The sequence below is a fragment of the Leishmania donovani genome, chromosome 29 (genome assembly GCF_000227135.1).
Source record: "Leishmania donovani BPK282A1 complete genome, chromosome 29".
NCBI lineage: Eukaryota > Euglenozoa > Kinetoplastea > Trypanosomatida > Trypanosomatidae > Leishmania > Leishmania donovani.
In genome coordinates, this window is record NC_018256.1 from 1,068,988 (window position 1) to 1,078,057 (window position 9,070).

A 9,070-nucleotide genomic window follows, 5' to 3' on the forward strand; every position below is an offset into this window, starting at 1 on the left:
GGGGAGCGAGCGGCAGACGAAGACAGAGTCGAGCGGGCAGCAGTTTGAGGAGGCAAAGAAGATCAACCACTCACTGCTGATGCTCGGGCGCGCGCTGAACTCCTTCAGCGATCGCAAGGGCAGCGACGCCTTCATCTCGCTGCGCGAGTCGAAGCTGACGCGGCTGCTGTCGGAGAGCTTTGGCGGGAACAGCAAGACGTGGATGCTGGCGACAGTGTCACCCACCGCGTTCAATCTGACGGAGTCCATCTCCACGCTGGACTACGCCACCAACGCGATGGCCATCACAAACAAGGCGAAGGTGAACAGTGTCTTCAAGAGCCTGGAGCTGAAGGAGCTGAAGGCGGTTGTGTCAAGCTTAGAGAAGCAGCTGGAGAGTCTAGCGGCGGCGCGGGATGCAAAGGAGGTGGATGTGGCGATACTGCAGGAGGAGCGGGAGGCGCTTCGTCTTGCTGTTCATACCGCCCGCTCGCAAGACACCGCCGCGCAGCGGCTGCAAAGTACAGTGCAGCATATACAGCTCGGCAACATTGCCCTTCGACGTCGAGTCGAGGCCGCCGAGAAGCGTATGATTTGGTCTCTAGACAACGAAGCCTCATTTCTCTTTTACAAAGGCCGTTGCGCCATTTCACTGCGGGGCGTGCTGCGTGGTGAGAAGCGGGCGTACCGCCTCGCACTACTAGCCGAAAACGGTCAGGCGACATCTTCCACCTTGCATGTGCAAGTATTCTCCCTGAACAAAGACCTTACAGTGCTCGAGGATCCAATGGAGATGGTGGGGCGGAGTATTAAGTTCTGCCTGCGGATAGTCGGTGCTGAGGGCCTCCCGCCGCAGTTCTGCCGACACTCGTTTTGCAAGCTCTCGCTGCTATTCGATCAGGATAACCGCTACTTCACCACGAGCACTGCGGAGGACACTACAAATCCGCGCTGGGATCTCGTAAAGCGGTTTGAGCTGCCGCATTTGACACCGGAGGTGATTGCGCACTTTAACACTCATCATCTGTTTACGTTCGAGGTGTTTGGGTTTAGTACGTAGTGGAGAAAATGTTGTTAGGGAGACAGCAGAGGTTTTGGCCCACACATGTACCCCGCGCCAGACCTCACCTTCTTACCCCGTTGGCATAATACGATGATACGATGAGACACTCTTGCTTCACTGTGCGCGCCCTTTCTGTGGTTGAGTGTGTTGTGTGTGCATCACGGCCTCTGTGCTGCGTTTTCTTCCTTCTCCTCCGCTCATAGCTGGCTCCGCTCTTTTTTCGGCATTTTACACATTTGTTTTGTTTCGCCTTTTCCTGTACTTGGCGGTCGTTTTCTTTTCGCCGTGTGTTTGTTGTGGCCATTTATGGGCCGGCGTGCCGCTTTGTGGTGTTGTGTTGCATATGCTGCTCGTCTCCCTCTCTCGCCTCCGTTTGCATGAGATAGCATTTGCTCGCTTTTCTTTCACCGCCTCCTTTGCGCTCGTCTCTTCCCCCTCTCCCCTCGAAGGGTACACTTGCTCCATGTCTGTCTCTTTCTGTCTCCCTTTCTTCCTCCTATTGTGTTTCATCATCGCTCCACACGCGTTTTCTCACTTTCGTCTCGCTCGACCGCCCTCTCTCCCCCCTTTTCACGCGAGTGCCGCTTACCGCACGCCAGGGTGGTATCAAACAAACAAAAACGATTCATGGAAGCCGTGCGCGCCTCCTCTTCTTTTGTTTGGTGTGTGTGTGTGTGGTTGTTGTCTTGAGCCTTGTGAGAGTTACGACCATCTCTTTTACTTCTCCCTCTTCCATGCCTCATGGTCGCCTGCCTCCTTTGTCTTGTTGCTTTGCCGCCGTTGCTCATTCAGTTCTCCTATTTTTTTTTCCAAGATGTTTGCGTTTGCCATAGAACATGAATCCAAACTCCGCTCTACCCACCGGGCCTGCCGCGAACCCCATCCGCGTGGGGCGAGGCAGCGCTAGACACACGTGTTACAGCAATGCGCCGACTCCGTCATCCCAGCACCGCCCCTACGCAAAACTCTACTCGCCCCCCCCTCGCATCGCAGGTCGCCTCACAGCAGCTACCCTTGTGCTGGTCGCCACCCAGTGCATCTCCTCGCGGTCCCGCACTCCGGCGCCCCACACCAGTGGGGCAGTGCGAGGCCCGGGGGTGGGATACGTACGAGTCGCGCTGACACTTCGCCCATCACATGGATGGCAGAAGCGTGCGCACCGTCGCTGGCCTCTCCAGCGCAACAATGTCCACAGCCTGACCGCCGGCATCCGTAGCGGCAAACCACTCTGGCCTCCCCCTCACGTCGTAGGCACTTGGCCCTGTCACCACCAGAGGTGGCTCGGCATTGGCAGGGGATAGGGAGAGGCTGCTTGGCTTCCCCACGCAGAGTGGGGGGAGGGGGTGTACTGGCCCCTGCGGTACCGCTCACGGAGGTGTGCCCCTTCGTCGTTCGTGTTCTTTTGTATACGAACAACACTATGCCGTGCGAATGAGTGATTGAGACGCCCATTGTAGAACAGAGCGCAAATCACAGAAAAGGGGAATACATACCAGCATCAGCGAGAGCGTATCGGAGCTCTCTTCCGAGCGCGTCGCCTAAGAGCGACACCTTCTTTCAGTGCGGACTTTATGCTTTCATTCCCCAGATCTCAAAGGAAAGAAAAGAAACAGAAGAGATTGCGGAAAGTATTCCACCGTCATCAATGTGGTAGTGAGTGAGCACACAGCCCGCGCGTGTAGACATTAAGGTGTGCTTCGAGTCTTAGACGGTGTGAGTGGCTGCTCGTTTGGCGTTTCGCTCTCCACCTTTTGGCCTTGTTTCGTACGATCTGTCATGCCATGAATGCACTCGAACCGGGAATAGGTCTACACACCGGCACTTGCCTTCCTCCCTCCCTCCCTGCCCCCTCCCATACACACGCGTACAGGACTTCCGTTTTGTGTGCCGCTCTCATTCTCGGTGTCTCCTCCCCACTCTCTCTCTGTAACACGTTGCGCAGTGGACAGGACCCTGCATTTGCTTCAGCGCACTGAAAAAGAAAACAGGGAGAGAGGAGTCTCTCTTCCCCGAGAAATATCGTGCGCACGTTAGCAAAACGAAGAAAAACACGGTACGAAAACACACTGCGCCGGAAAGGGAAGGACGACGGCACAGAGGAAGAACACTGCTCACCACCTCTTTTCATTCCCTCTCTCGGCGTCTACTTTTTGGGTTCTTCTTTGTCTCACTCGGCTGTGTGTCTGTCTGCGCGTGTGTGTTCGTGTGGACTTGTGGATGCCTTTCGCCCTATCGTTATTGTGATCTTTCCTTTTCCGTTTTCCTGTCCTCTCATCTGGCTCTCCCCTCTTTGCTCGGCGGCTTGTGCTCCTTTACCTCTCTCCCTCCGGCCTCTCGGTTGCTTCTTAGACTCTTTCTCCCTTTGTCTGTCTTGTGCATGTTTTTTTTTTCTTGCTTACTGAACCTTTTTCTCGTACGCTTGCTGACGCGTTCATGAGAGAATGGCACATTGAAGAACATGTATATATATATATATACTAGATCATTCGCTGCAGGTGCGCGTACTCACTCAGACACGCCCGATCCACACGCCGGACCCTACCACTGTTGCCCCTTCCCTGGCCCTTTTTATTTGGACTTGTGCACGGCTCTCTGTTCTTCCTCGCAAGCCGCGCTTCTCACATGAGGGACACCGCTGACGTTTGGTTTCCTTCTATTCTGTTCTCCCTTGGAGCTCACCGGTAGACGCGACAGCAGATGCCTAAACGGTTTGCGCTGTGACTCCTTCAAGGCTGCTAGAGGTAGCAAAGGGGCAAGGAGGAAACAAGCTTTTTTTTTTTGCGGCGCCTCCGCCTTCTTCAGCGCCTCGCCATCTCTGCGCATCTTTGTTTCTCTGGTGCCTTCACTGCCCGCTGGCTACATCACTGCCAGGGCATCAGTGAGGAAGAGAGAAAAGGAGGAGGAAGGCTCCTTTTCACACGCGCACTAGCTGGCACAGACTTGCCGCACCGATTCACCTACAAAGATATTCACTGCTTCGCCGATGTCGAAAAGTCTCTCTTTGAACAGGTCATTAGCGTCTTTTTCTCAAAGGATCTCTCTTGGGTGGCGTATGCAGTGCAGCTCAACTGAGCTGCTCCTTCCTTGCCTTCCTTCTACGTTTTTTTCTAGCGCGTTGTTTCCTCGTATTGTTACTACGATGCCCGTCTAGTTTCTCGTCTTTTCTCCTCTTATTTGCTCCTCTCTCTGCCACGTGTGCATTTGTGCGCTCTCTCGTTCTCTCTCTTGCAGCTTTTCCACGCTACGTCCTGGGTTACATCGTTTCCTTTTCTCCGTCATTCCTTTGGTTTTCACCCCGCCGTACACTTCCCCTTTCCCTCTGTCTCCTCTTATCTCTGGGTTTTCCTGCTGTTGCTGTTCTTCCTTCTCCCTTTCTTTCTGCCATTTTTCCGGCGGGTGACCAGTTCCGCTGCTGTTTCGACTGTTTGATGGCATTATGGACGCCGTTGTTGTGCCCGTGTTTGCCTCTGCTGCGTCTTCTGACGTTGGATCTCTTTCGCCCGCTTTCCCTCGGGTGTCGCTGTAACCCCCCTTTCCCCCCTTTTTGTTCGTCTCCCTGCGCATGTTTCGTTACGTCTCCGCGCCTTTGTGAGGGCGGTGCACAGATTCATATCAATGTATATATGCACGTACGGAAATCTGCCCTTTCCCCTGCTGACAGGAGGATATCTCAGTGCTTGGTATCTTTGGGTCCAGTACACCCCCTCCCCCCACTCTGCGTGGGGAAGCCAAGCAGCCTCTCCCTATCCCCTGCCAATGCCGAGCCACCTCTGGTGGTGACAGGGCCAAGTGCCTACGACGTGAGGGGGAGGCCAGAGTGGTTTGCCGCTACGGATGCCGGCGGTCAGGCTGTGGAAATTGTTGCGCTGGAGAGGCCAGCGACGGTGCGCACGCTTCTGCCATCCATGTGATGGGCGAAGTGTCAGCGCGACTCGTACGTATCCCACCCCCGGGCCTCGCACTGCCCCACTGGTGTGGGGCGCCGGAGTGCGGGACCGCGAGGAGATGCACTGGGTGGCGACCAGCACAAGGGTAGCTGCTGTGAGGCGACCGGCGATGCGAGGGGGGGGGGCGAGTAGAGTTTTTGCGTAGGGGCGGTGCTGGGATGACTGAGTCGGCGCATTGCTGTAACACGTGTGTCTAGCGCTGCCTCGCACCACGCGGATGGGGCCTGAGGTAGTCTGTTAGAGCGAACTCACTTTCTATGGCAGAAATGGTCTACACGTTGAGGAGCTGAATACCCCTTCTAGTTTCCGTTGCTTTTCCTGTGCTTCCACCTTCTCTTTCCTCTCTCTTCTCTCTCCCGCGTGTGCGTGTCGTCTCTTTTTCCACTTCTGTCTGCTTCACCCCCTCTCCACTCCGTACAAGCCACAAGGAGGAAACACAAACGTCTCACTAATTGCGCGACACTCGGACCAAAACAGAAAACGCAAAGTCGGCATCCGTCGCTGGATGTTGGCAATCACAGGCAACTTTCCCGCTTCCTTTTGTTTCCTTTAGCTCTCTCTATATCTTTCTTGTACGTTGTGTCGTCGTTCTCGTTCGCTTTCTGTCCCCTACCCTCGGGTCTACGGTCATCACCTTCATCTCTGCACCCACACGTCCAATCCAAAGTACTTTCGCCTGCTGCCATAGCAAAGGGAAAAGAATCTATCGAGGGCAAATCAGAAGGGACTTCTCCGTTCTCCTTGCTTCGTGGCGTTTCTTCCTTCCTGCTCTCCTCGTTCAGCTCAGAATCACCGGTCCGTCAGTAGAAGCCCTCGCAACGCAGTAGGCGGCAGCTTCTTTTCGGTCATTTCAGCATTGCCGACCACGTCGCCGTAGAGTCGGCCTCTTCTCCCGAGATGCGTCTTTCTACCTCGTCGCATCGTCACAGGCGTGACAAGGAGCGAAACGCAAATAAGACTCACTGCGACCCTGGAGGGCGCTGGAATCGACAAACAACCCCGCCGCTGCTTAGCCCCAGCTACAATCAACCGTGTGGCCGACTTTTAACGGCCTTTGAGACTCCCTTCTCATATTTGGAGGACTCGGCTTGCTTAGCGGTAGGGAACGCTCCCCCCTCCCGATTCCCCACGACTGCAGCGGCCGATGGGACTCACACCGTGCCACACGCCGTTGGTTCCAAGGCTCCGATTCCATCCACACCGTTTGGCCAGCGCACCACGCTCGCGCACGAGGCGCTCAGCAACTTCCTGGAGATCGGTTCTCATGCGGGCAGGCACCAACACTCGACCAGGAGCGGCCGAAAAGCGAACGTCATCTCCAGCCCTCTTTTCCCGACAACTGTAGCGTCAACCCCCACGTCCGCTACATGGACAGATGCAGCGCAAGACGCGGCCTTCCCCTCAACAACGCGTCTCGACACGGTTACTGTACCTAGTGAATCGCTCAAGTCAAAGCGCGCGGATAGTACCGACGCCGCAACCACGCTTCCTTCCGTGCCACTGACGTTCTCGCTTACCTTGATCCCACCGCCCCGGCCGCAGGATGTCGGCAAGCTCGTTGTTGTGCTAGATCTCGACGAGACTCTTGTGTATAGCCGCGACATCATCGTCTACAAGCGTCCTGGTGTGATTCAGCTGCTGAGGACGCTGAAGGGCAAGTGCGAGGTTATTGTGTGGACGGCCGGAACGCGAGAGTACGCGCTGGATGTGATTCGCACCATCGACTCGGTTGGCGCCGTACAGTACTGCATCTACCGCCACCCCACGTGGTGGACGGGCGACATAGGTTGCACAAAGGACCTTCGTCTGCTAGGCCGCCCCATGGATCGGGTACTCCTCGTAGACAACACCCCCAGCGTGTTCCGTGCAAACCCGCGCAACTCTCTTCTCGTCGAGGACTTCATTGTGCCACACCCGAGAGCGTACAACGCACAGGAGAAGACGCTGTCGGTGTTGGCTGACATCTTCGAGCATGTGTTCCGCCGTTTCACCTCCCCATGCATCGCCGACGTGCTGGCGAGCAAGCGCATCAGCCGGCAAGCCATCCGACTGGAGCGGGGCGGATTTGTGGATCTCAACGTCCTCACCCCCTTTTGAAGCATGGATGTGACTTAATCCATTGCCGTGTGACCGCCATGCTTGCCGCTCACAGCTTCACCGGGAGAGGGTACAACTGTGCTATCCTCTGTGCCGGGCCCTCCTCCTGGGTTGTGTACCGTTTTGTGATGTTTCGCTTGCGTCCTCCGCTCCTTCTCCTTTCTCTCCGTATCACGGCGTGCGTGTATGTGCACGGCTGTGTGCGAGAGCTCGACTGCCTGCCGGGAGGTTGTTGTATTGCTTCGTGATGTGAGGTCCAATTCTCCTTGAACCCTCGTTCACTGTAGTGTCTTCCCGCCTTCAGCGCCGACTGTACATTTCTCGTATGCATTCCCTTTCCAGTGGAGGGGTTTTGGGGGCTCACCTGTGCGCGCTCTCTCTTTCACTTTTGAGCGTGTGCGTGTTCTTTTTTTTTCATGTTCCTTGTACTACTGCTACTACTTCCGATTCGATCTTTTTCTTCTATTGTGTTTGTTTGCTGTTTGTGTTTCCGCCATCGCCCCCTCCCCACTTCTCGACGCCCTCACCGACAACACTGCTCTCTCCCTTGGCTCGTCTCCTTTTACTACCTCCGATCTCTGCTGGGGCTGGGTGCGATGGCTCTTGTCGCTACACAAAAAAAAACCAAAACAACGCCAAAACTATCCGGCACCTCTGCGCCCCTCCCCCACCCCCTTACTTGCCCGAAGAGTTTTTTTTTTCTCGTGACTTTGCTTCACTTACGATGTCCTCACGTGGTGCCGCTCGTGTTTTTTCTTTTTGCGTTCTTTCCTTCCTGTCTCTTCCTTCTCCCTTTACAGCCCCCCATAAGCTTTGCCTTTTTTCTTGTCCCTTCGATTCCTCGTGCTTGGATGGGTGTACCGCACCGAGAGCACAACTGATGCCCATCTCCTTTTCCTTTCCCCCCTCTCTTCGTTCTCTTGCTAGTTTTGTGGCTTTCACCGTTGCCTAAAGCTCCTTGATGTGCGTGCGTTTCTGTCTGTTGGGCGCTACAGAGAAAGCGAACGATAAAGAGGGAGATCCGCGGATGACGCAAACGGAGAAGAGGGGGAACAACGCATATGTGCGTGTGTGGGCTTTCACTCTCTTGTAGAACAAAAACATGACCGACACACACAGACACAAACGTAAACTACGAGACCGTCTTCTCTTTGCTTCTTCCTCTTCGTCTTTGCGCTCCAGCCGTGCCTCATCTGTTCTTCCGCCTTCTCCACAACCTCCACACCACTCACGCGGCGTCTCCGATCCCTCTGGCGTTTTTGTTTCTGCGTTGAGGAATCGCGCCTGAAGGAGGAGGCTGAGGTGCTGAGTGTAATCCTTGGTGTGCATGCGCCTTCTCCGTCGCACAGCACACACAGCACCCACAGACATGCGGAGGAAAAAAGGAATTCACCCAAAAGCGTTATTGATTCTTCTCTTTCTTATCTCTCTGGTTTCGCTTGCTTTTCCATCTTTTTTTTTTTATTCCGTCCCGGCTGATCTCTTCTCCCTCCTTTTCGAGGGCGCTTTGACGCCTGGATGACAGGGGGGGGGACACACCCCTCTGTGCGCGGTACCGCAGGGGCCAGTACACCCCCTCCCCCCACTCTGCTTGGGGAAGCCAAGCAGCCTCTCCCTATCCCCTACCAATGCCGAGCCACCTCTGGTGGTGACAGGGCCAAGTGCCTACGACGTGAGGGGGAGGCCAGAGTGGTTTGCCGCTACGGATGCCGGCGGTCAGGCTGTGGACATTGTTGCGCTGGAGAGGCCAGCGACGGCGAATGCGCTGGTGCCATCCATGTGATGGGCGAAGTGTCAGCGCGATTCGTACGTATCCCACCCCCGGGCCTCGCACTGCCCCACTGGTGTGGGGCGCCGGAGTGCGGGACCGCGAGGAGATGCACTGGGTGGCGACCAGCACAAGGGTAGCTGCTGTGAGGCGACCTGCGATGCGAGGGGGGGGGGGCGAGTAGAGTTTTGCGTAGGGGCGGTGCTGGGATGACGG

The 9,070-nt window shown here is 55.8% G+C and overlaps 1 protein-coding gene across 1 annotated transcript; it reads left to right on the top strand.

Moving 5' to 3' along the window:
• Nucleotides 1–5,886: 5,886 nt before the first annotated feature.
• LDBPK_292510 (hypothetical protein, conserved) lies at nt 5,887–7,086 on the top strand (the record flags this gene model as incomplete). The annotated part of the gene is made up of 1 exon (XM_003862621.1): nt 5,887–7,086. One exon carries the CDS (start codon nt 5,887–5,889, stop codon nt 7,084–7,086), a length of 1,200 nt encoding a protein of 399 aa, XP_003862669.1.
• Between the last annotated feature and the right edge of the window lie 1,984 nt (nt 7,087–9,070).